Source organism: Scyliorhinus canicula, chromosome 8 (assembly GCF_902713615.1).
Source record: "Scyliorhinus canicula chromosome 8, sScyCan1.1, whole genome shotgun sequence".
NCBI classification, from domain to species: domain Eukaryota; kingdom Metazoa; phylum Chordata; class Chondrichthyes; order Carcharhiniformes; family Scyliorhinidae; genus Scyliorhinus; species Scyliorhinus canicula.
The window spans coordinates 5,364,450-5,390,102 of NC_052153.1; the positions used below are offsets into that span (position 1 = coordinate 5,364,450).

Sequence of the window (25,653 nt, forward strand, 5' to 3'; positions counted from 1 at the left end):
GATGCATCTTGGCAGGAAGAATGCAGAGAGACAATCTAAGACAAAGGGTATAATTCTGAAGTGGGGTGGGGGCGGGGGGGGGGGGGGGGTGAAGCAGGATCAGAGCAGCTGAGAAAGGAGTTAATAAGATTGATGGGATGGCAGGCATTAGGAATGGAGGCATACGTTTAAAAATCAAAGACGTTATGGTGAACCTTTACAAAACACTGGTTCAGCCTCAACTGGAATAGTTTGTCCAATTTTGGGCACCAATCTTTAGGAAGGTGTGCATCGAGGGTGCAGAAAATATTCCCGAGAACTTTTCCAGGGATGAGGAACTTCAGTTATGCAGACAGACCGGAGACGCCAGGGCGGTTCTGCTTGGCGGAGGCTGAGAGGAAATTAGATCGAGGTGTTCAAAATCATGAGGGGTCTGGACAGAGACAATAGAGAGTCAAGAGCCAAGAAACAGAGGACACTGATTTAAGGTGAATGGCAGAGGAAGCAAAGGTGACACGAGGGTTAACTGTTTTACGCAGCGAGTGGTTAGGCTGTGGAAGGCACTGCCTGAGAGTGTGGTGGAGGCCGGCTCAATCGGGGCTTTCAAGAAGGACTTGCGGAATTACATGAAGAAGAAAAGGTTGCCAGGTTACGGGGGAAAGCCAGGGAAGTTGGGGTTAGCAAGGTTGCTCTTGGTGAGAGTCAGCACAGAAACACAGGGCCAAATGATCTCCTTCTGTACTATAACCGTTCTGTGATTCTAAGTCCCAGTTACCTATTAGCCGTGCGCTTGGCTCCCGTAAAATTCTTGCCCTTGTTTTCAAATTCCTTCATGGTCTCGCCCTTCCCTATCTCTGTAACTACCTCCAGCCCAACTACCCTCCACAATGTCTACACTTTTGCAAATCCGTTCTCTTGCGTATTCCTGATTTTAAAGGCTCTGTCATTGGTGGTGGTGCCATCAGCTGCTTATTTCCTGAGCTCCGGAATTTCCCCCTCATGCTTCTGCTTGAAGACACTCCTTAAAATCCATCTCCTTGACTCGGCCTTTGGAAACACGCCACGGTACCTTCTTCCCGTCGTGATGCCAGGTTTTGTTTGATGATCATTCCTGTAAATCCCTTTCTGCCCTGCTAAAGGTGCTATATGAATGCAAGGTTTGTCCCGGGTCCAGTGCAGTACTGAGCGAGTGCTGCGCTGCCGCTTTTCAGATGAGACGTCAAAACAACACTCCATCTCCCCTGTCAGGTGGACATAAAAGATCCCATCAGACACTGTTTTAAAGGGTAGTACAGTGGCACAGTAGCTAGCACTGCTGCCTCGTAGCGCTAGGGGCTGTTTAGCACAGGGCTAAATCGTTGGCTTTGAAAGCAGACCAAGCAGGCCAGCAGCACGGTTCAATTCCCATAACAGCCTCCCCGAACAGGCGCCGGAATGTGGCGACTAGGGGCTTTTCACAGTAACTTCATTTGAAGCCTACTCGTGACAATAAGCGATTTTCATTTCATTTCATTTCATAGGGGCCTGGGGTCGATTCCGGCTTCGGGTGACCATCTGTGTGGAGCTTGTACATTCTCCCCGTGTCTGCGTGGGTTCCTCCGGGTGCTCCCATTTCCTCCCACAGTCCAAAGATGTGCAGGTTAGGTTACAGGGTTTTGGGGTAGGCGGGGGAGTGGGCCTGTTAGGGTGCTCTGTCAGAGGCTCAGTGCAGATCCGATGGCCTCCTTCTGCACTGTTGGGATTCTGCGATTTTATGATTCTAAGAGCAATGGACTCTAATCTATTGTCACAGCCAACATTAATTCCTCAACCGACATCACTAAAACAGATGGTCAGCTGGTTATCGCGTTGCATCTGTGGGATATTGCTGTGTGCAAATTGGCTGCTGTGTTTCCCACATAATAATAATGATAATCTTTATGTCACAAGTAGGCTTACATTGCAATGAAGTTACTGTGAAAATCCCCTCGTCGCCACATTCAGGCGCCTGTTCGGGTACACAGAGGGAGAATTCAGAATGTCCAATTCACCTGACAGCACGTCTTTCAGGACTTGCGGGAGCTCCCGGAGGAAACCCACGCAGACACGGGGAGAACGTGCAGACTCCGCACGGACAGTGACCCAGGCCGGGAATCGAACCTGGGACCCTGGCGCTGTGAAGCCACAGTGCTAACCACTGTGCTACCGTGCTGCCCATACATTACAAGAGAAGCTACATTTCAAAGTACTTTATTGGCTGTGAGGTGCTTTGCGACATCCTGAGTTGGCAAAGATCACTGTACAATTGCTAATTTTTCAAGACTTTAATTCTTTTCAGTGCTGCTATTTAAGCGGAAAACAATGTTATTACCATGTAGCTAAATTACTGTTAAAAATTATTGTTGCGAGCCGCTTTAGTTTAAAAATAAAATGCCCCTGAGCTTATCCACGTCTTTTCACAATGTGATCCCCCCATTGACGTACTCTTTCCGTCAATGTGAACTCGATTGGCCAATCACTAGGAGAGTAAGGGATTGGTAGAAAAGTCCAGTCAGCAAAGAACAGACTTTTGTCATTTCATTAAATTTCTCCGTTAAGAAATCAAGAAAATTAACTGGATGGACATGAAAAGAAGATTGTTCCAGAGTCTGTTTTTGGCAACATCTTGTACTCATATCACACCTTTAATGTAATAAATTATCCAGAGGGACAAGTGCCAAACATGTCCTGACTTCAAGCCACATAAGCAACTAATAGGACAGGTTTGTCAAAGAGGTAGATTATAAGGAGCGACCTCAAGGTAAATGGGGCAGTGGGGAAGCAGAGGGGGGGGGGGGGGGGGGGGGGGGGGGGTGGGAGGTGTGGGGGGGGATTCCAAAGCTGCAACATCTTCTGCCAGTGGTAGAGCGACTAAAATTGGGGTTACGCAAGAGGCCAGAATTGCCGCAAAGATCTCGGTGAAACTCCAACTAAGGCTCAATCCAAAAAAATAAACCCCATTGGTTCCTCAAAAGCCCAGAATCTCTGCTCTGACACTGAGCAGGAAAGACGACACCACCTTAGGAGCTAGTACGTCCCTTACAGTACAAAGTTAGATTTTCATTCCTGTTCTCCCAACCCCAATCATTGACGGATCCATTTTCTCATTTCAACCTGGATGTTTACTGTCCATCCATTTCTCTTAACTGCTTGTGCCTCTCTCCTTTGTTTTTGCAGGTCCAGCTCCTGAGTCGGTGACGGAGAAGATCTACCAGATTAGTAAAACTGTGGAAGAGTTTGCCACATGTCCCGATCTGAGAATAAACCTTTCTCGACTGGGCAGGCAAGAATTTGATCTGGAGAACAAGTTCAAACCCTTCAGAGGTATTTTGTGGCTTTGTCTACACTCTGCAACCAACTCCACACCTCGTCCAGAAGCATTTTTGAATTTCATTCCCATTGTAGACTTGTCCAAGGTGTCACCTTTGTGGGAGGAATCCCACTGAGCGTTCGAAACCTGTCTCATTTCAAAAGAGATTTGAAGTAGATGTGGGATTCCGGAGGCACGGACAGCTTCTCCCTTTTCCATGCGAAGATTTTAAATTAGCTCATTCATAGAAAGGTGATGCGACCATCAATTCGACTCAAGTCGAAGTAAACAGTGGTTGCATCAATTTAATCAGCTTACAACTTTGCCTGCCTGCGACCGGTACATCACTGAAGGCGGTCCCGCAGGTCTGCTGCTCTTATACTTCCTTTAAGGGGAGGAGCCTTGGGCTGAGCCCGTACATGCTCCCCCTGTGGGTGAAGCCACACAGTGGCCCATAGATGGAGCCCACAGGGTTAATAGCATGGTATAATGCAACACAGTATACTGGTGAATTAACAGTACTCATACATTCACCACAAAAGGTTGCCGTGGTTTCGGAAAATAACGTTCTTGAATAGAAGCAGAGGTGTGCTCAGCAAATCCAAGACGGGAAACAGGGAAGGGCAGATTGTCTGCTGTTTTGGCACTAAAGATTGTTGTTTTTTGGAATATCTGAGTGGTGCAAGCTTTCTCAAGGACCTGTATTTCCATGCTGATTCGGCCAGGATGTAAGCTGTTGACCCTGGCTCAGTTGGTAGCTCTTGCATCTTGGAGTCTGAAGACTGTGGGTTCAAGTCATGGGGTGAGGTGAAGATGGGGACAATGTGACGGCAGTGGTCCCAAGGCGCCCGGGGACGAGATGGTTTTTGTGAGTTTCATAGAATTTACAGTGCAGAAGGAGGCCATTCGGCCCATCGAGTCTGCACCGGCCCTTGGAAAGAGCACCCTACCCACGCCCACACCTCCACCCTATCCCCTTAACCCAGTAACCCTACCCCACCTTTTTTGGACACTAAGGGCAAGTTAGCGCGGCCAATCCACCTAACCTGCACATCTTTGGATTGTGGGAGGAAACCGGAGCACATGGAGGAAACCCACACAGACACGAGGCAGAATGTGCGGACTCCGCACAGGCTGTGACGCAAGCCGGGAATCGAACCTGGGACCCTGGAGCTGTGAAGCAACTGTGCTAACCACTGTACTACAGTGCTGCCCACTCCTTCCTGGTCGATTAAATTAAAATATGACTGACAGGATAAAGGGGTTAAATTATGCGGATAGGCTGCACATTGTAGGCAGTTATGACCCGAGGATAGCAGATTGAGGAGTTGGTGGGATAAAGAGGGAAAAAGTATTTCCTCTGGTATGGGGAGTTCAGAACAAGGGGGCAGAACCTTAGGGGAGCAGAGCCAGGACGTTCAGGGGTGATGTCAGGATGCGATTCCTCACACTAAGCCAAGTGGAATTCTGGAAATCTCTCTCCCTCCCCAAAAAGCTGTTGAGTCTGGGGACCAACTGAAAATTTCAAAACTGAGATTGATGGATGTTTGACAGGTGGACGGAACCAAGGTGCGTAGTTGGAGCGACGATAGAGATGGAATTGAATGGTGGAACGTGATATTGGGGCTGAATCGTCTCCTAGTTCTACGAGAAGGTCTCCTCTCTTCTAACACCTGTTGAACTGGTCTAACTGAGCAGATCGAAACCCGATCTTTCCCAATGTAAAATATCCTATTTGCGTCAATGGACCGCGAGTTCCACAATAAAAGGGGCCTCTTTCCTGGAACAGGTAGTACTTTGTGCACCTATGGGGGCTTTTCAGAATAGAGTTGGCGTTAACTGGACAGTGAGGTTAATGGCCCCATTCTGAAGTCATTGCCTCTCAGTTAATGCGTGTGTGTGTGTGTTTGCGTGTGTGTGTGTGTGTTGTAAGGGGCTCCCGAGGGTTGAAAGGTCACATACCTCTGTCTCCCACTGGGCCCGTACTTCCTTGAGGCAGCAACAAGTGGACTTTACACGAGACAGCTGCAGTCAATTGGCCGCTCACATACTGATGAGTGACAGATCTCAATCAAAGCCTGCCACTGATTGGAACTCCAGACTGGTGCCTCCACGCAAGGGCTGGTGAACTGACCCGAACGCACTCATGTGGACTAATCTGCGTCACAACAGACAATTCCTGAAATACTTGTCTTTCAATGGGGGCTGGTTCTGTTTCTTGTGAAGCAGATGTACGGAAACTTGCTGCAAGGCTGATTTTAAAACATTGCATTTTGTCAAAATCCTAATTATTTGAAGTTGTAGATTCTGAAAGCATTTGAGGATTTGAAAAAAAGTTAGCTTCTGAGAGCTGTGACCTAAACTGAAATTCATTTCTGAGAGAGCTCTTAATCCTTCCTGTAGGTTTCGAGATATGTATCTGCAGGGATTTTTAAATTTAAAAATATTCTTTCTGCTGTGTCTTTTTCATTTTTTTCTTTCTTTTATTTTCTCCATTCCCCCTTCCTGTCTCTTTGTTCCCCATTTTGTTTCTTTTATTTCTCATCCAAATCTTGTTCCCTCTTGTTCCCTCTGATTCCCCCCCGCACATCAATTTGGACCTGAGGACTTGGGCTAAATTTTGATGTTGGTGGGAGGACGTTTACAATGGCATTGGAGCGCAGTTGATGGCCGTGGGTGATGGTGCACAACTCTCACCAGCAGAACTGATCTATCTGGGCAGCACGGTGGCGCAAGTAGTTTCACAGCTCCAGGGTCCCAGGTGCGATTCCCCACTGGGTCACTGGCTGTGCGGAGTCTGCACGTTCTCCCCGTGTCTGCGTGGGTTTCCTCCGGGTGCTCCGCTTTCCTCCCACAGTCCAAAGACGTGCAGGTTAGGTGGATTGGCCATGATAAATTGCCCTTAGTGACCAAAAAAAGTTAGGAGGGACTATTGGGTTACGGGGATAGGGTGGACGTGAGGGCTGAGTGGGTCGGTGCAGACTTGATGGGCCGAATGGCCTCCTTCTGCACTGTAGGTTCTGTGTTCGATCTCAACCTGACATCCTGACCCCAGTAACCTCCTCCAGGCCTACAACCCTCTGTGAACCCTGTCCTCCTCGAAGTCCAGCCCTGTGCCCATCACCGACATCCTTCACCCCACCGTTAGCAGCCACGCTTTCAGCTGCCTTGACTCCAAGACCTAGAATTCCTCCCCTAAATGTCTCTGCTTTCTCCATTTACCTATAAGATACTCCTTAAAACCTATCTCTCTGGCCAAGATATTGGGACACTCTCTTCATATCTCCTTATGTGACTCGGTGTGGAATTTTGTTTCATTTCAGTGCTTAGAAATAGTGGCCCTAGGACCTTTTTGTCCACGTGAGAAGGCAGACAGGGTCTCGGGTGGCCACTCTAACTGAAAGACAGACCACTGTGTTTAAGGTGTTGGAGTGGAACTTCAACATCATGGTATGGAAGTGAGTGTGTTCCCACGCAGTCATGTCTGCTGCCTAGTTGGTTTGGTCATAGAATCCCTACAGTGCAGAAGGAGGCCATCCGGCCCATCGAGTCTGCACCGACCCCCTGAAAGAGCACCCTACCCAGGTCCACTCCCCCACCCATATCACCCTATCATCGTAATCTAACCTGCACATTTTATATTTTTTATTCATTTACGGGATGTGGGTGTCGCTGGTTAGACCAGCATTTATTGCCCATCCCTAGCTGCCCTTCAGAAGGTGGTGGTGAGCTGCCTTCTTGAACCCCTGCAGTCCTTCAGGTGTAGGTACACCCACTGTGCTGTTAGGGAGTTCCATGGTGTTGCCCCAGCGACAGCGAAGGAACGGCGATATATCTCCAAGTCAGGCTGGTGAGTGATGTGGAGGGGAGCCTCCAGGTGGTGGGGTTCCCAGGTATCTGCTGCTCTTGTCCTTCTGGATAGTAGTGATCATTGGTTTGGAAGGTGCTGTTGAAGAAACCTTGGTGAGTTACTGCAGTGCATCTTGTAGATGGTACACACGGCTGCCACTGTCACCGACGGGTGGTGGAGGGTTTGAATGTTTGTGGAATGGAGAGCAATCATGTGGGCTGCTTTGTCCTGAATGGTGTCGGGCTCCTTGAGTGTTGTTGGAGCTGCACTCATCCAGGCAAGTGGGGGAAATTCCATTACACTCCTGACTTGAGCCTTGTAGATGGTTGACAGGCTTTGGGGGGTCAGGAGGTGAGTTACTCGCCGTAGGATTCCTCGCCTTCTTTGGACACGAAGGGCAATTTTTTGAGCATGGCCATTCCACCTAAACCATACAGCCAAGGGGGTGAAAGTGCAAACTCCACATAGACAGGCACCCAGGACCCAGGTCCCTAAGGCGGTGAGGCAGCAGTGCTAAGAACTGTGCCATCGTGCTGCCCTCAATCAGCACAATAGCAATGTATTGTGTGCTCCCTTTCGCGTTTCATAGAATCATAGAATTTACAGTGCAGAAGGAGGCCATTCGGCCCATCGAGTCTGCACTGACTTTTGGAAAGAACACCCGACCCAAGCCCACACCTCCACCCTTTCCCCATAACCCAGTAACCCCACCCAATAGTAAGGGAAAATTTGGACACTAAGGGCAATTTAGCATGGCCAATCTACGTAACCTGCACATCTTTGGACTGTGGGAGGAAACTGGAGCACCCAGAGGAAACCTACGCAGACACAGGGAGAACATGCAGACTCCGCACAGACAGTGACCCAAGCTGGGAATTGAACCTGGGACCCTGGAGCTGTGTAGCAATTGTGCTAACCGCTATGCGACCGTGTTGCCGTTTAATAGCTACAAGTTGATACAGATTCAATGGGCTGAATGGCCTCCTTTGTGTCACCTTCCGTGTCATAATGATTCTATAACATATCTACTTCGCTCCATTTTCAATTTGCCAAATAACTAACAAATAACTGAGGCTTTACAAAAGAAATACCTCCGAGAGATCTGTTATATCTTCGATGCTGCAAGGAAGATGTTAGCAACCTCCAAAGTTTGCACAAGTGTTGAGGCAGCTGCAGAGGAACTCCCACTTGTCAAACTGACAGTAGTAATCTTAGAAAAGAAGTAAATAATGGTAGAAATAACTGAGTAGAAACTTTGACTGACCTGCGACCTGTATACTTGGGGTGATTGAAGCTGCACAGGTGCAGGGTTCAGCTGTTTGTATTGTACGTGCGTCACCCGCTGTCCAGTTAGCAAACTAAATTAACATGTCAGGCAAGAGTACAGCATCTGGAATTGGTTGCATGTAGCTTTGATGTTATTGACTGTTCTTTAGGTTTCACATCTTTGGTTTACAGGGTACTACGGGGGGGGGGGGTTTAGTTCAGTGGGCTTGATGGGTGCTTTGTAATGCAGAGCAAGGCCCACAGCCCACGTTCAATTCCCGCACCGGCTGAGGTTATTTCAGAAGGCCCCGTCTTCTCAACCCCTTGCCTGAGGTGTGGTGACCCTCAGGTTAAATCACCACCAGTCAGCTCTCCCTCCCCCCTCAAAGGGAGAAAGCAGCCTATGGTCATCTGGGACTGTGGCAACTTTACTATTTCATAAAGACCAGCCAACCCAACTATTCTGCTTTGGTGTTTATATTGCACGTGAGTTTCCATCTACCTCTTCTCAGCCTTTACAGCGCGTCTTTCTGTTTTCCCTCATCGACTTAACCAAAAACATCTGGGGCGTGAATCTCCATCCCTCTGTGACCCGAACAGGCGCCGGAATGTGGCGACGAGGGGCTTTTCACAGTAACTTCATTGCAGTGTTAATGTCAGCCGACTCGTGACACTAAAGATTATTACTATTAAGAAATAGAACACAATTTGAAGAGCTTTTGTGAACCAGTGCAATTGGAGGAATCTCCCAATATTGACCTCGGGAATGGGGCCAGTGATGTGGGTGGTAGGCACTCGACAAGTGGTTTTGGGCGTAACTGACTTACGTCTTAAAATTTCCTGAACCTTTGTGCTACTTTGGTGGAGAGAATTGATACGTCAGCAGGAAAAACCAGGAACTCAATCCCCACAAGCTTGCACATTGTGTGTCCATCCCTGAACCATGATATCAATTCACAATATACCGACAGGGTGTAACCTTTCTGCTTGTGATGTCCGCATGAAATTAATTTCAGCCGTTTTATTCCAAGTTTGGAGCTGCGAGTGTGTTCAAGGCATAACCTTGCTCAGTATTTGTTAATAAATTGCTAATTTAGTTCAGATGACTGATATAAAAGTTGCCATGACGCAGGAGGGTGAATACTCCACAAGGCAGGATTAAGGCAAAGCTGTGTTTGGCTTTATTATGCCTGACCAGGGAGAACTTGTTGCTGACACTTTTCCAAAAAGGAAAAGTGTTCCATTGCGTGGCCATGACATCCATTATTAAAAACAGAGAATGTTGAATTCACTCAGCAGCTCAGGCACCATCTGTGGAGAGGGGCACAGAGCTAATGTTTCAGGTTGATGATCGTTCTTCAGAAATGGAAAAGGTTGGCGATGTAACAGAGGCAGAGAAAGGAGGGGAAGGGAGAAGAACAAAAGGGAAGGTCAGTGATAGGCTGGAACGCAGGAGAGATTAAAGGATAAATAGGGACGATGGTTCGATGCAAAAGGGGTAGATAATGGGACAAGGAAAGAAACAAATGAGAGGTCCAGAGTGAGTGATAATGACGACAGTAAAATCCTCACGGGTAACTGCTACTCAGAAAATGGAGACAGATGTTCTGATCTGAAAGTGCTGAACTCACTGTTGAGACCAGAAGGTTGTAGAGTGTTGAATTGAAAGATGTGGGGCAGGATTCTTGGTCCTGCCGCACCCGTTTTCTGGAGGGACGCGTCTAGGCCGCCGGCCAATGGGGTCTCTCATTGCGGGCACCCCCAGGCTGTCGGGAAATCCACTGGCGTGAGTGCACTGCCGGCTAAAGGGAAGATCCCGCCGACGGAGAATCCAGTCTGAGGTGAGCTCGTTCTTCGAGCTCACATTGGGCTTCATTGGAACGGTGCAGGAGGCGGAGGACAGAGAGTTCAGAGTGGGAGCGCGGCAGCAAATTACAACGCCAGGCCTCTGCAATTGCTTAAAACCTCCAACATCCTCAAACTTTTTCCAGTTCTGGTGAAAGGCCAACGACCTGAATTATTAACTGTGTTTCCCTCCACAGAAGCTGCCGGATCTGCCGAGTGTTTCCAGCACTTGTTTCTGTTTTTATTTCAGGTTTTCAGCATCTGCAGCTTTTTTGGCCTTCATGGTAACACAGATAAAGATAAAATGATGGAGTAATGCAATTGTTCAGCTTTGGAGTAATAAATAACTGGCATTATGACAATGAGAAGATTCACCTTTCAACACCCCATGTTGTTGTCTGGTCAACAAGGAAATACTGCTTGGGCAGCATGGTGCCGCAATGGTTAGCACTGCTGCCTCATGGCGCCGAGGTCCCAGGTTCGATCCTGGCCCCGGGTCACTGTCCGTGTGGAGTTTGCACATTCTCCCCGTGTTTGCGTGGGTTTCGCCCCCACAACCCAAAGATGTGCAGGGTAGGTGGGTTGGCCATGCTAAATTACCCCTTAATTGGAAATAATAAATTGGGTACTCTAAATTTAAAAAAATATATATTGAAAGAGTAAAGTACCTTTTGTAAAAGACTGTTTTGTTCAGCTCAGTGCTGCATTGGCACGGTGGCGCACTGACTAGTTATGGGCTTCACTCGCCTGTCTATTCACGGGCTCTGAGTTGCCCTCGTGACCCTTGAACCGACCTGACCTGATCTGAAGCACCCGACCCGGAAACTGGCAGGACCCGAAATCCAGCAGAGACCTGTTCCCAGGTCTGTCACTTCTGAGACACTGAAACCTGTGCAGAGCAGAATGTGACGCCTCACCACACAATGAGGCATGAGGTCAGACGCCCAAAAGCTTGGTCACAGAGTTTGGGATTTAAGAACTGTCTTAAAGGGGGAGAGAAAAGGAGAGAGGCGGAGAGGTGAAGGGATGAAAGTCCAAGAGCTGAGGACCCAGGCAGCTGAAGGCAGGTCCGCCAATGGTGAGAGAAATAAAATCAGGATGCTGGAGAGGTCAGAGGTAAGAGGAGAGTTATACTGGAGAAGGAATCATACCCAACCACTCTCATACACCTCAGGCTGGCTGGTTTAGAGAACATTGGCAGAGGTCATTGAATTTCTCAGCTTGAGGCCTTAGTGGCTGATAGAGGAGAATGGGAATAAAGAGACAACTTTAAATAAAGATTTCACATCATAAGATAAGATGGTTCGCTTCTTTCAAAACTCGGAACAGAAAAACATTTTTAACAACTTTTGTGCGATTATCTGCACAGAAAATGCAATTCATTCCTTTGAAAATGTGACAGTTCTAGTGAACGTGGTTCTCTTAAAAGCTGACACATGTTATTACTTGAACACATTGCTTATTGACCTTGTATTCTTCAAGATTTACTCTGATGAATTCAGTTGACGAATGTGAGCTAAGTTTCATAAACTGAGGGGAAGGGAAGAGAATGGTTTAAACATTCCTCTCGGTAACATAATGACAGCTTTTTCTAATTACTTTCAGCTACAATGAGACTCCACTGCTGCAAACTCTGGCACACATCATTTATCCTTTTAACCCTATCTTTCAGAGTTATTTTCCTTTGCTCTGTCCCCTCTTGTACAGTTCAGGAAAGGCCGATGAAGGTTAATGAGTTGCACACAAGGGGCCACTCGCAATGATCTTAGGGAATTATCGACCACTAACATCGGTAGTGGGGAAACTTTTTGAATCCATTATCAAGGACTTTATAGCGGAACATTTAGAAAGCAGTGGCAGGATCAGTCAGAGTCAGCATGGATTTATGAAGAGGAAATCATGACAATCTTAACAAATCTGTTGGAATTCTTTGAAGATGTAACCAGTACAGTTGACAAGGGGGAGCCAGTCGATGTGGTGTATTTGGACTTTCAGAAAGCATTTGACAAAGTCCTGCATAAGAGATTATTGTGCAAGATTAAAGCACATGGGATTGGGGGAAGTGTACTGAGGTGAATAGAAAACTGGTTGGCAGAGAGGAAACAAAGAGGGATTAATGGGTCCTTTTCAAATTGGAAGGCAGTAGCCAGTGGGGTACCACAGGGATCGGTGCTGGGACCCCAGCTATTCACAATATATATTCATGATTTGGATGAGGGAACAAAATGTAACATCTCAAAGTTTGCAGATGATACCAAATTAGGTGGGAGGCTGAACTGTCTTTAGGATGCTGAGATCCTGCAGCATGATCTGGACAGGTTGGGCGAGTGGGCAAATCAATGGCAGATGCAGTATAATCTGGATAAGTGTGAGGTTATTCACTTTGGAAGCAAAAACAGGAAGGCAGATTACTACCTGAATGGTTGTAAATTGGGAGAGGGGCGTGTGCAGCGGGACCTGGGTGTCCTTGTGCACCAGTCGCTGAAGGTAAGCATGCAGGTGCAGCAGGCGGTAAAGAAGGCTAATGGTATGTTGGCCTTCATTACGAGAAGTATAGAAGCAGGGATGTGTAACTGCAATTATACAGGGTCTTGGTGAGGCCACACTTGGAGTATTGTGCGCAGTTTTGGTCTCCTTTTTTGAGGAAGAATGTTCTTGCTCTCGAGGGAGTGCAGCGAAGGTTTACCAGACTGATTCCAGGGATGGCGGGACTGTCATATGAGGAGAGATTGACTTGGCTGGGATTGTTCTCGCTGGAGTTCAGATGAGATGAAATGAGGGGGGAATCTCATAGAGACTTATAAAATTCTAACAGGACTAGACAGGGTAGATGCAGGGAAGATGTTCCCAATGGTGGGTGTGTCCAGAACCAGGGGTCACAGTCTGAGGATTCAGGGTAAACCATTTCGGACAGAGATGAGACATTTCTTCACCCAAAGAGTGGTGAGCCTGTGGAATTCATTACCACAGGAAGTAGTTGATGCTAAAACATTGAATATATTCAAGAGGCAGCTAGATATAGCACTTGGGGAGAATGGGATCAAAGGCTTATGCGGAGAAAGCAGGATTAGGCTATTGAGTTGGATGATCAGCCATGATCATGATGAATGGCGGAGCAGGCTTGAAGGGCCTAAAAGGCCTCCTCCTGCTCCTATCTTCTATGATTATGATTCTAATCAGCTCTTGATGATTTCCCTCTGCCTTCCCAGTTGAAATTGTGGACACAGTGGAGGTTTACCTCAACATGCTGAGAACCATCTTTGACTTCAGCGCTATCAAGGGATTACTAACTGGACCCAACCAATTGAAAATAAGGATAGACGCCATGCATGGAGGTAAGTACAAACATTATTTCTAAAGGATTGACAATTCGTTCGTATTAGTCTGTTTTTTTTGTTGTTGACCCGTTCAGTTGCATAGTTGGGGGTGAATATAAATAAGCCAAAATAATATGAGTATTATTCAATGGTTACTAAGGACGGTGGGACTAGATATTTATCTGGGGTGTCTCTCCATTCACCACAGTGGAAGTGACTATCACAGGGGTGGGCAAACTACGGCCCGCCAAAGGTCTTTATGCGGCCCACCAAGATCAAGTCATTAAAAAAAAAAAAATTGTTTTTAAAAATTGTTTTATTTTTAATATTTTTTTATATGGTTAATGGGGGGGGGGGGGGCTGTTGGGTTACTGGTATAGGGTGGATACGTTGACTTGAGTAGGGTGATCATTGCTCGGCCCAACATCCAGGGCCGAAGGGCCTGTTCTGTGCTGTACTGTTCTATGTTCTATGTGCTATATGAGGCGCCCAGAATCATAACCGGGTGAAGCGCCATTTTTGAAAAGTAGAGAAAAAGAGGGCTAAAGGTAGGATGCCGCCGGGGGAAGCGCTGAGGTATATGCCGCACGCTAATTGGTTACAACCGGGACTATTAATTAATATACTATGCGGCCCTTTAAAATTGTGAATTTCTGAATGTGGCCCTTGCACGGAAAAGTTTGCCCACCCCTGGACTATCAGGTCTCCGTTTTGCTGTCCCCCTACCTCCTCTCTACCTGAGACAGAGGCCTACCCTGACATGCTTCAGCCTCAGCGGAGGTACCACATCCAACTCTTGACAGCACACTTCCGGAAGGAGGCCAAGGCCTCGGAGAGGGTGTGAAGTGGACCGACAAGAACGCAACCCGGGATGGGGGACTTGAGTGGAGAGGCCAAAGAAGGTGGGAATGTTCTCCTGAGAGCTCAGTAGGCGAAGAGATTTCATAGAGGGGTTCAAAATCCTGAAAGGCTCAGATGGAATAAATAAGGCAAATTTGTTCCTCGTGGCTAAAGGATCGATGGCCAGAGAGCGCAGATTTCAGGTGGTCAGCGAAAGAACCAGAAGTGACATGAGAGAAAAACTATTTGCACAATCTAACAAACACTGACAGGATGGTTGGAAAGAGATTCGGTTGTAGGCTTCAAAAGGGAATTGGATTAATAATCAAAGGAGGAATAATTACAGGGCTGTGAGGAAAAAAAATAGGGAAGTGGGACTAACTGGATTGCTGGATACTGACTTTTCTTAAAGATTGTCATTAACTGAACATATCGAAACATTAATCAAACCATAAATGTAACTTTGAAAATATAGGGCACGATCTAACCGAATGGGAACACGGTCCCATGACGAGCACATTTTGCGTGGTGTTTCCTGGTGCTCACAGTGCCGAGAAACACCACGCTATCTACCGGGATTCTGGATCTAGTCAGGGCCTCAGTGGGGAAAGCTCCGTCAAGGCCGCACTTAGTCCCATTTCCTTACACTGAGGAACTCCGCTCGCCAGAACACATCAGTACAGGCAGAGATTGTGATGTTAACCCCCCCCCCACACCCCCCATAAACCCAACTCAACTATAAGGGGGTCCTCGAGACCACCCCCACCCCCAGCATCCGATCGCAGCCGTGCAGGGCAACCCCATGCCCAATCCCTGTTGTGAGAAAAATGCCAGCCTGGTGCCCAGGCAGTCCCCCTACCCGGCGGTAATGCCAGCCTGGCACTGCTAGACTGGCACTCAGGTGGCACTGCCAGGGTGGCACCAGCAGTGCCAGGGTGCCACCTTGCCAAGAGGGCCTGGGGGCCTCCAATCCCCTGGGTGACCCCCATGAGTGCCGTTCCGTCTGGTCCCCGTCTGTGGAGATCAGAACACAACGGCGGTGGCCCGAGGTGTCCGAGGCGAAAGGGGTTAGAACCTAGCACCTCGGGTAGGTCAGGCAGGAGCATACCAGCTGTCTCACTGTAATATGCAGATTTGCAAAGTAGCAACCCTGCCCACAATGGGCGGGATTCAGATCGCAACGTCTCACGAGATCGCGTTAGATCTCGTGAGGCGTGGCGAGCCAGTTGGATCCCAGACGAGGGATTTACCGGCCGCGCCGCTCCGCCTTGCAGGCGTAACGCGGCCGGTTGATCACACCCTATAATATTCTGAGATGACTTGTCAGTGTCGACGATAAAAGACTGTTGTCACTGGCTGGAGATTCGAACACGGGACGTGCAGTTTCAGGATAAGGACCAACCATTTAGGGATTGAGATTAGGAGAGGTTTAGTCTCTCAAAGGATTGTGAATCTTTGGAATTCTGTACCCCAGAGGGCTGTGATTGCTCCGTTGATGAGAAGTTGAGATCGATAGGTTTTGAGCAGTAAGAAAATTATGGGATTGAGGGAGGAAAGGAGAGTTGACGTGGAAGATTCGTCATCATCTCATTGAAGGACAGAGCACCAACTCCTGCTCCTATTCCTTCTGTTAATCAAAGAGATTGTTGGACAGTGATCTTTCCTGACACTTTTTTCTTCTAGTTATGGGTCCCTATGTGAGGCGGATACTCTGCGATGAGCTCGGAGCTCCTGCAAACTCTGCTGTCAATTGTGTCCCACTGGAAGATTTTGGTGGGCAGCACCCAGACCCAAATCTCACGTACGCTACATCGCTACTCGAGGCCATGAAGGGAGGAGAATATGGGTTTGGTGCAGCTTTCGATGGAGATGGGGTATGATTTTACCTAAATTTATTATTTGTTATTGCAGATTGATCATCTCATCAATGGTAGTTGCTATAAGCTTATAGTCCTGCCAAAGATATTTCCTCATTCACAAGAAAATGATTCCATTAGTCATTCAAATGTTTGTATTTTTAAGGATTGTACCTCAACTGCCTGATATCTAATTAAATCATAGCGTGAAGCAGGAACATCGCTGTAGGGCCTCTTGTGAGCGGACCTGGATGTCTGTGTCTTTTGCATAATCCCTGCTGTGTGTCTCTTCGATCTTTTGAAGGCTGATTGAAAAAAATTAAAAGTCAATGCAAGTCCACAAATCATTTTTTTTTTAAATTTAGGGTAGCCAATTATTTTTTCCAATTAAGGGGCAATTTAGCATGGCCAATCCACCTAACCTGCATGTCTTTGGGTTGTGGGAGTGAAACCCACGCAGACACGGGGAGAATGTGCAAACTCCACACGGACAGTGACCCAGGGCCGGGATTCGAACCCGGATCCTCAGCGCCGTAGGCAGCAATGCGCCACCGTGCTGCCCCACATGTGAATCATGAAGCAGTTTCACTTCACAGGCAGAAAGTCAATGTGCAAAGTAGCAACCACACTTATTGTAATCAATTATTGTCACCATTCACCTGAGGAATGAGCAGTGCTCCGAAAGCTAGTGTTTGAAACAAACCTGTTGGACTTTAACCTGGTGTTGTAAGACTTCTTACTCTGCTCACCCCAGTCCAACGCCGGCATCTCCACATTATTGTAATCAAGGCAACTTTTGTTACAATCCCAGTTGATGATAATACTGGACAAGCTGATCCCAGAGTGAAATCTGGCTTGATTAGACCCTAAATATCTTTCAGAAACCATTGAGAAAGGTTCCTGTACCAATTCACAGGCGTCTGCTTATGTACAAAGAACAACGAACAAAGAAAAGTACAGCACTGGAACTGACCCTTCGGCCCTCCAAGCCTGTGCCGACCATGCTGCCCGTCTAAACTAAAATCTTCTACACTTCCTGGGTCCGTATCCCTCTATTCCCATCCTATTCATGTATTTGTCAAGATGCCCCTTAAACGTCACTATCGTCCCTTCTTCCACCACCTCCTCCAGCAGCGAGTTCCAGGCACCCACTATCCTCTACTTTTAAAGCAGGATAAAATAGGTATTGAAATAACAAAAATGGCCAGTGCGGCGGTGTAGTGGTTAGCACTACCGCTTCCAGTGCTGAGGACCCAGGTTCGATCCCGGTCCCGAGTCACTGTCTGTGTGGAGTTTACACATTCTTCCCCGCGCCTGTGCGGGTTCCACCCCCACAACCCAAAGATGCGCAGATCAGGTGGATTGGCCACGTCAAATTGCCCCATAATTGGAAAAAAAAAATCCAAAGGAAAGAAAGAAAAATAAGAAAAATGATTTACGCCAGACAAAAAAAGTGGAAAGATCTCAATACAAACAAAAGAAGATGATTGAGGTTCCCAATATTCCTTTACCCCGTTATATCTTTACAGACACATAAACCAGTGAAGAATTACCACTAGCCTGACAGGCTTCTTGCTTAGGGACTGGCAGACATACAGGGCGCGATTCTCCGCCCCCCACGACGGGTCGGAGAATAGCGGGAGGGCCTTCCCGACATTTTTCCCGCCCTCCCGCTATTCTCCCCCCCCCCCGCCCAACTCCCGACATAAATCGCTGCCGCCGTTTTTTTACGGCCAGCAGCAATTCACAGCTGATAGATGGGCCGAAGTCCAGCCCTTTACGCTGTTTTTACGAACGGCAAACACACCTGGTCTGGCCGTTCGTAAAAACGGCGGGAACAACTCGCTTTTTATAACCATGGCACCGATTGGCACGGCAGTACCACGGGCCGTGCCAAGGGTGCCATGGGCCCGCGATCGGTGGGCACCGATCGCGGGCAGCGGGCACGATGCCCGCGCACTATTTCTCCTTCCGGCCGCCCCGGTAGTATCCATTCGGGGGCGGATCTTGCTGAGGGGCATCCCGGCCCGCGCATGCGCGGGTTTCGCACAAATAAGCGATGACGTCATCCGCGCATGCGCGGGTTGGAGTCTTCAATCCGCGCATGCGCGGCTGACGTCATTATGACGCGTTCAGCCGGCGCTAACTCGGGCAAGCGGGCTTAACGCAATTCGTTAAGCCCGTGATGCCGGAGCTTACGGCGTCGGGCTGCTAGCCCCGACCGGGGACCAGAATCGGTTCCCGGTCGGGAAGGGGCGCGCTGGCGTCAAACCCGCCCGGGTTTGACGGCAGCCTTACGATTTCTCTCGTTTTGGGAGAATCGCGCCCACAATTCCTGCGAATTCTTAAGCATTCATTTGCTACTTTGCACCCAGCTCGGGGCTCCGAATGCAATGTGTGTGAGATGGCAATGCAAGTGAACAGATTGCTTGTTACTTGCAGTTTACGGGACAAAACAGTTCCTTCATCTTAACCACCGTTCTGCTCAGTGTTTTTCAATTTTAATCTCATGTGAATGCACTAAACAGACCCCTGAAACCAAATGTTTTTTCCAAATCATGTCTGTGATGCAAAACTAAGCGATTGAGAATCGAGAGATTAGAGCGAGGCAGATGGAAGAACTGCCTTATGTGGTGTAATCATTTCATTTTCAACCAAATGGCAAAGCAATCACTTAAGGGCCTCTGGGCATGAATAAATATTGGTGACGTTTCTTCGCTGTGCAGTTATCTGCCTTAAATTAAACTTAAAAAGTAGTACCAGACAGACTGTGAGGAGGGACTGATTTTCAATGTATCTGCAGTGCAGGGTTTATGTCTCAAAACAGGTCGTCAAATTAAACCTTTCCACTCCCGCCTTCCTCTTAAGATGGTGAACTGTCTCCTTTTTCCCAGGATCCCAGGGTAAAATAACGAGTGGAATGCTGGACAGCTGGCTCGGATCCAGCAGCTCCACTTGGCTCTGAGAGAACGGGACGGAGAAGGCGGGCGCCAGAATTCTAAGACAGGGATAAGTGGCGGAAATCTAAAGGAGATCGCTCTCTCTTTTTTTTAACAGGACCGTAACATGATTCTCGGGAGGAATGGGTTCTTTGTCAACCCTTCGGACTCCGTAGCCGTGATTGCGGCAAATGTCAGCTGCATTCCATACTTCCAGAAGACAGGAATTCGAGGATTTGCAAGAAGCATGCCCACCAGTACAGCGCTGGATAGGTAGGAACGACTCACTCTCAACCCTGATGTATAATTCAACCTTAAAGTGTTTTCGGGAACATTCGTCAATTGAAGGATTCGCGCTTATGTAGCACCTTCCATGTTGTCAGGACGTACCAATGTGCTTTACAACCAATTAAGTACTTTTGAATTGTGGTCACTGTTTTGCCAGTCTTTGCACATGGAGAGTTCCCACAAATCAGCAATGGGTTAATAACCAAAGAATCTGTTAAAGTGAGGTTGGCGATGAATATTGGCCAAGACGCCAGAGAAAACTCACCGGTGTGGTATTATCATAAATGTAAGAACTGCAGGGGTTAATGAAATGTCTAGATCAACCAGTAGAGGGAGCTCGAGTTACAAGTATATAAGACATTGATGCTAAGCCTTTGTGGGGGAGAGAAGTGAAGGAGATAGCTAGAGTACAGACTGAAGGAAATATAGTGTGAGTGAGAGCAGATCATAGTTTAGAATAGTGTAGGGATTAGTTGTAGATGAGGGTAGATTATATGTTAATTATCAACTATTATTTAGGGATATGTGTCGAATCCAAATTAGTAGTGTTAATAAATTTATAGCTTTGTTCAAGTTAAAGCTGTTTTGTGGTCTTTATGAACACTACACCAGCCATCCTCAATTTAACAACACAAAGAACATCACAACCTGCTCTACTTTGAAATAGTGTCGTAGGACCTTTTATATCCACCTGTAAAGGCAGATGGGGCTGTGGCTTAACCCCGCATCCCAAAGACAGCACGTCTGACAGTGCAGGGCTCCCTCGGTACAAAGGACAAAGAAAAGTACAGCACACGGACAGGGCCGAAGGGCCGACCATTCTGCCCGTCTAAACAAAAATCTTCTACACTTGGAATGAAATGTAAATGAAATGAAAATCGCTTATTGTCACAAGGAGGCTTCAAATGAAGTTACTGTGAAAAGCCCCTAGTCGTCACGTTCCGGCGCCTGTTCGGGGAGGCCGGTACGGGAATTGAACCTGCGTTGCCCCCCCCCACCGCCCCCCCAACCAGGTGTAAGGAATTTTTCACTCAATGAAGAGATTTCACCTAAACTTCCAATGTGGATATCCTAACATGGACCAAATCCAGTTTACAATCAACCTCTGTACTCGGTGGCCTACATTGGCTCTCAATCCAGAAATATCTCAGATTGACCCTCATGTTCAAGTCCCTGCATGGCTCAGCTCCTCCTCACCTCTGTCGCCTATTCCTGCCACACAACCCTCTGTGACCTCTGCACCTCCTCCAATTGTGCATCTCTGGTGCATTGATTGATTTTCTTGTCTTCACCATCAGTGAAAGGTACAAGAAGGTGGCTAGGAAGGCATAGGAACAGAGGAGCCTGGGGGTAGTGGGGGGGGGGGGGGGGGGGGGGGGGGAACAAAAGCGTCTGGTGATGATGGGTGGTATTATGGAGCTTGAAGTAGGCGGGCTCGGTGAGGGAGAGTTATTGGGGTTGAGGCTCCATTTCAGCAATACCTTCATTCCCAGAGCTGATATGGCAGCGCAGCAGTTCATTATAAAACCACGAGTCTTCAAAGTCCTGAAGGCTGTGCCGTGTGTACCATTTCTTGAGGTGTGCAGCTTTTGGGGAAGATTAGGGAAGCTCCTGCCATCAGCAAATGGGGAGGGGGAGTTGGGGAAACACCACCTTTAAAAAGAATTTGGCTGGATAAGGCTTCAGTGTAGTTTAGCTTTTCTCTCGCTAACTCCTCCTTGACAATAACTCTCCAGGTAGCATTTGGAATAGTATCTACTTATGGGAGGCTGCGAGAGGCCGAGAAGATGTTCTGTATGGGGAGGGGTGGGTTTGAAGAAGAAAACAGGGCAATGAGTTATTGAAAATTGGATAGGGCGCAGCTATTTGTTTGAACAATTACTTTGAAATGAAAGCTAGCTGAAAACTATAGAAAGAGACATAAAGCAAACTAACTTTGCTGTTGGTTGAAAATGGATCCTTTTATCATTTGTTTGTGGTTCGGTATTTCAATCACATTTGATTTTGCTGGAATCCAGATAACTTGTGTATTAACGCAGAGCTATCTCTCAGACAGACTTGGCATTTTCAGTCAAACATATCCAATTGAGGGCCATTTAGCCTGGCCAATCCACCTAGCCTGCACATCTTTGGGTTGTGGGGGTGAAACCCACGCAAACACAGGAAGAATATGCAAACTCCACATGGACAGTGACCTGGGACCGGGTCCTCGGCATCGTGAGGCAGCAGTGCTAACTATTGCGCCACCATGCCGCCCAAGAGTCAAACATTTGCTACAAATTCTGCCCTTCTCTTCCTCCGGGCACCAGGTCCTAGGAGGGTGTTGGTGACAATGGGCATCCATTAGATTGGCCCATGATTGTACTTGACAAAGTAATGCCATGGTTTTCCGTTGTCTTGTGCAGTATGGCTGACGAGGAAACTCTCCTCTTCCCACCTGCCAGGCATACTGGAAGCACTTACGGGCTGATAATCAACCTGTTTGGCCACGTTATGAACCCAACTTCTGCGGCCACCAAGCTCTGAAGTGGGATTTGAACCCGGGATTTCTGTCCCAGAGGTAGAGACACAACCCACTGAGTAACAAGACCTCCACAACCTGCTTCCTACATCTGGGAAAGGAATTCCCAGTGATGATTCTTCACCCTGATTGATTGAAGACCATTCTTTTGATTGTCATGCCCACCGATGCCACTGATCCCCAGTAGAGGGCACCACACTGCACACATCCAGTAGGACACGAGGGGAAAGAAAGTGATGTCCTGGAAGATTATCTTGTCAGCAATAAGTTCATATAAAGGCCAGTAATATATGAAGAAAGCTGTAATATCTAGTAGGGTTCCAAGAATGGCCAGCAGTAATCCCATCCCTCCAAGAAAATATTCATAACTATACCTGCACTTGTTTTGGGGCAATATTTTGTATTAAATTGTTCAGAATGCTATCATGATCACCATCAGGTTCTAGAACTTGATAGAATTGAGGAGGCTATCCTCTGAAAGAGTTTCCCAACTTAGTTCCATACCCCGGATGTAGCACCATAACCCTGCAAATTAATCCTCTTCCAACATATCCAATTTTCTTCTGAAAGTTCCTATGGAACCTGACTCTTTCAGGCAGTGCATTCCAGACCTTGACAACCCTCTGAATGAAGATATTTCTTTGACTGGTAGGATAGTTTTATTAACAGGGTGAACACGTGGGAAGATAACTAATGAACTATGATACAAACAGTAACAAAATAAATTAATTCAGTGAATTCCCCTCGAGCTACTTCCAGTGCGGCTGTCCTCTAGTACGACTTACTACCAACTACCGCATCTCTCAAGTCACGTGGTGGATTTCTATCATCACCTGCTGGTTGGAGGTCGTACCGATAACTATATGCATTGATAGATAACTATATCAATGATGTGCACATGCATATCACCACATATGGGATTAGGATACCGTATGGAGAAACTACGAGCCAATAATAGCTAGTGCGTTCTGGGATATAACCAGGGGATTTCTGAGTTTGGCAGTGTATCCCTGGGATTTAGGTAGGGTAATGCTGGTGTATTCTTAGGCTATAGTTTGCGTTTTCCTGGGATATTTCTAGGGAATTCCTCGACTATTCCACGGGAATGCCTGGAATTAAGTAATAACAACAAGGAATGAAGTTGTTGAGCCTCATTGACACAAGGATACAAAACATGTCCTGATGTGTGCAGCCTGCTCCATTATCAAAGTGGAATGAAGCATATCCCCTGGGAGCCATTAGCAAATCGAGAGGAAACATCTGCTTTTGTCTAATCCAGAATCAACATGTTGTGTCGGAGACCGCTGCATGCCGTCAGATTCCTTGCAGGGCTAGTGATTTTATAATATGCTGATCGAAAACCATGGAAAAGGCGAACGTCTGGGGCTTATTCACTTGCAGTTACACCACCAACCTGAGATGCAGTTCTCTCCCTGATAAATCACCGAGAAATCAAGTTGTCGGGTAATTTGATTATAGCAGTGTAAGTTGCACGAGAAACTCACAACTTGGTGAGTAGAAAATTGTACTTCCAGAGACCTAAATGAAGCAACTGGGAATTAAAAGGTGCAAAGGCTTTGTGCAAAGCAGCTTCAGTTTCAGGAGCACAGGTCACTTTGGTGGGGTGGGCTGCAAAACATGATCTGATACCCAACCAAGGCTATCATTAAAGATGGAAGATTATAGATGGTCACGGAGTCTCCTTGTGGTGGTGGGGTGAGGGAGGCAGGGGTGGGGGGGGGGGGGGGGCTTAACAATGGCTGTGGTAGAGTTCAGTCTGCTGTGAAGACACTCGAAGGGGCCCACAACGTGAGGAAAAGGGGCTGACCTTGGTTGTGCTGACATTAACAGTAAGCAGCCTCTGAGCAGAGCTCTGTGCGTGCCCATGATTCCACCACCAGCACGCGCTGGGGCTGCAATGCAGGGGTTCTGGGCGATCAAACAATGCTATCAACGGAATCCTTACACCGTCAGTGATTTGGACAGTGTGCAGCCTGATGGCAAACTTTGCATTTGATCAATCTCCAGGAACCTGCCAGTGCAGTGCTGAGGGAGCGCTGCCCTGCCAGAGATAAAAGAAAGACTTGCATTGATATTCAAGACCACAGGATCTCCCAAAGCACTTTCTAGCCAATCAAGCAGTGTTGAAGTGTAGTCACTGTTGTGATGTGGGAGGTACAGCAGCTAATGTGCGCACAGCAAACTCCCACAAGCGGCAGTGTGATAATGATCAGATAATCTATTTTTTTGGACACCAGGGAGAACTTCCTTGCTCACCTTTAAAATAATGCTGTAAAATCTGACACACCCACCTGAGAGGGCAGGTGGGACCTCAGCTTCACAACTCGCCTGACAATGTAGCCCTCCCTCAGTACTGCACTGGTGTGTTTAAGTTGTTTTTGTTGTCAGATCCAGTGCTGGGACTTCAATCCACTGCCTTCTGATTTAGAGGCAAGGCTGCCACTATCTTTAGGATGAGATGTTAAACGAAGGCCCTGCTCACCACAGCCCTCTGATAGATGTAAAAGATCCCTTGGCCTTGATTTTGATGAAAAGGAGGGGAGTTTGCACCGGTCCCCTAAGGTTCAATATTTATTCCTCAAGTGACGTTACGAAAACAGATTATCTAGCCATTATCAAATTCCTGTTTGTGACAGCTTGCTGTGCGCGAATTGCCTTCCCTGTTTCCCACATTACAACAATGACTACACTTCGAAAAGTTATTGGCTTGGAAACCTGTTGTGTTATGCTTCTTCATGTAGAATAAGCTGCTCCCTTGATGTACGCTCTGACAAAGGCAAGTTCAGACTTGGAGATAGGTTTGACACATTTATTGAACAGTTAACAATTCTCCTACTTGAGTTCGACTCTCCTGCTAATCTTGCTATAGTAACTCAGTCTAACTAACCAGCCTGCTCTAAGCCACGTGGTGGGTGTGATGCTTCTGATCTGCCCCTGTCCTTCTCTCTGAGTGCCGTCTGTGGAAAGAGAAAGAGCATGTGTGCCCTGTCCTTTTATATGGGTAGCCCCCTTGTGGTAGTGTCATCTCTGGGTGTCTTGACTGCCCATGGGTCGTGCCCTATTCTATGTGTTCATTAGCTGTATGTCTGCATGTCATGATGTCTCTGGTGCTCCCTCTAGTGTTTACTTAGTCTTAGTGTATTTACATTAGCTCCTTGTGTATTTACAGTGATGCATATCACCACAAAACCAAATGGGACTCTCTTTCGCTTTCTTTCTCTCTTTATTTCTTTCTTTCTTTCTTTCTTTCTTTCTTTCTTTCTTTCTTTCTTTCTCTCTCTCTCACTGGAGTAATTCTCTAAGCTCATTTCAAAAATACCCACCAGCTCTTTGACCTTTATCCTATCAAAAACCCCAATGTTGTGGGGGCAGTATTAACTGCAAGGTCCCTTCCAGGTCACAGAGCAGACTGGAAACTGTTCCTTCAGCATCAGTGGATCAAGAGTCTGGACCTTCCCCCACCTAGCACCATAGAACCATAGCACGGTGATGGAACAGAAAGAGGCCATTCAGCCATCATGTCTGCTCCAGCCAAAAAAGAGCAAAAAGGAAACCGGCCGTTCATTTTGATCCCATTTTCCAGCACCTGGTCCGTTGACTCTC

General features: G+C 47.4%; 1 protein-coding gene across 1 annotated transcript in view; it reads left to right on the top strand.

Moving 5' to 3' along the window:
* The window catches only part of pgm5 (phosphoglucomutase 5), a 136,456-nt gene that overhangs the window by 45,499 nt on the left and 65,304 nt on the right, over positions 1–25,653 (top strand). Inside the window, exons 3-6 of the mRNA XM_038804072.1 lie at positions 3,175–3,321; positions 13,478–13,603; positions 16,109–16,299; positions 19,339–19,493. Of these exons, the coding sequence (XP_038660000.1) occupies positions 3,175–3,321; positions 13,478–13,603; positions 16,109–16,299; positions 19,339–19,493 (619 nt within the window). The remainder of the gene's footprint in view (positions 1–3,174; positions 3,322–13,477; positions 13,604–16,108; positions 16,300–19,338; positions 19,494–25,653) is intronic.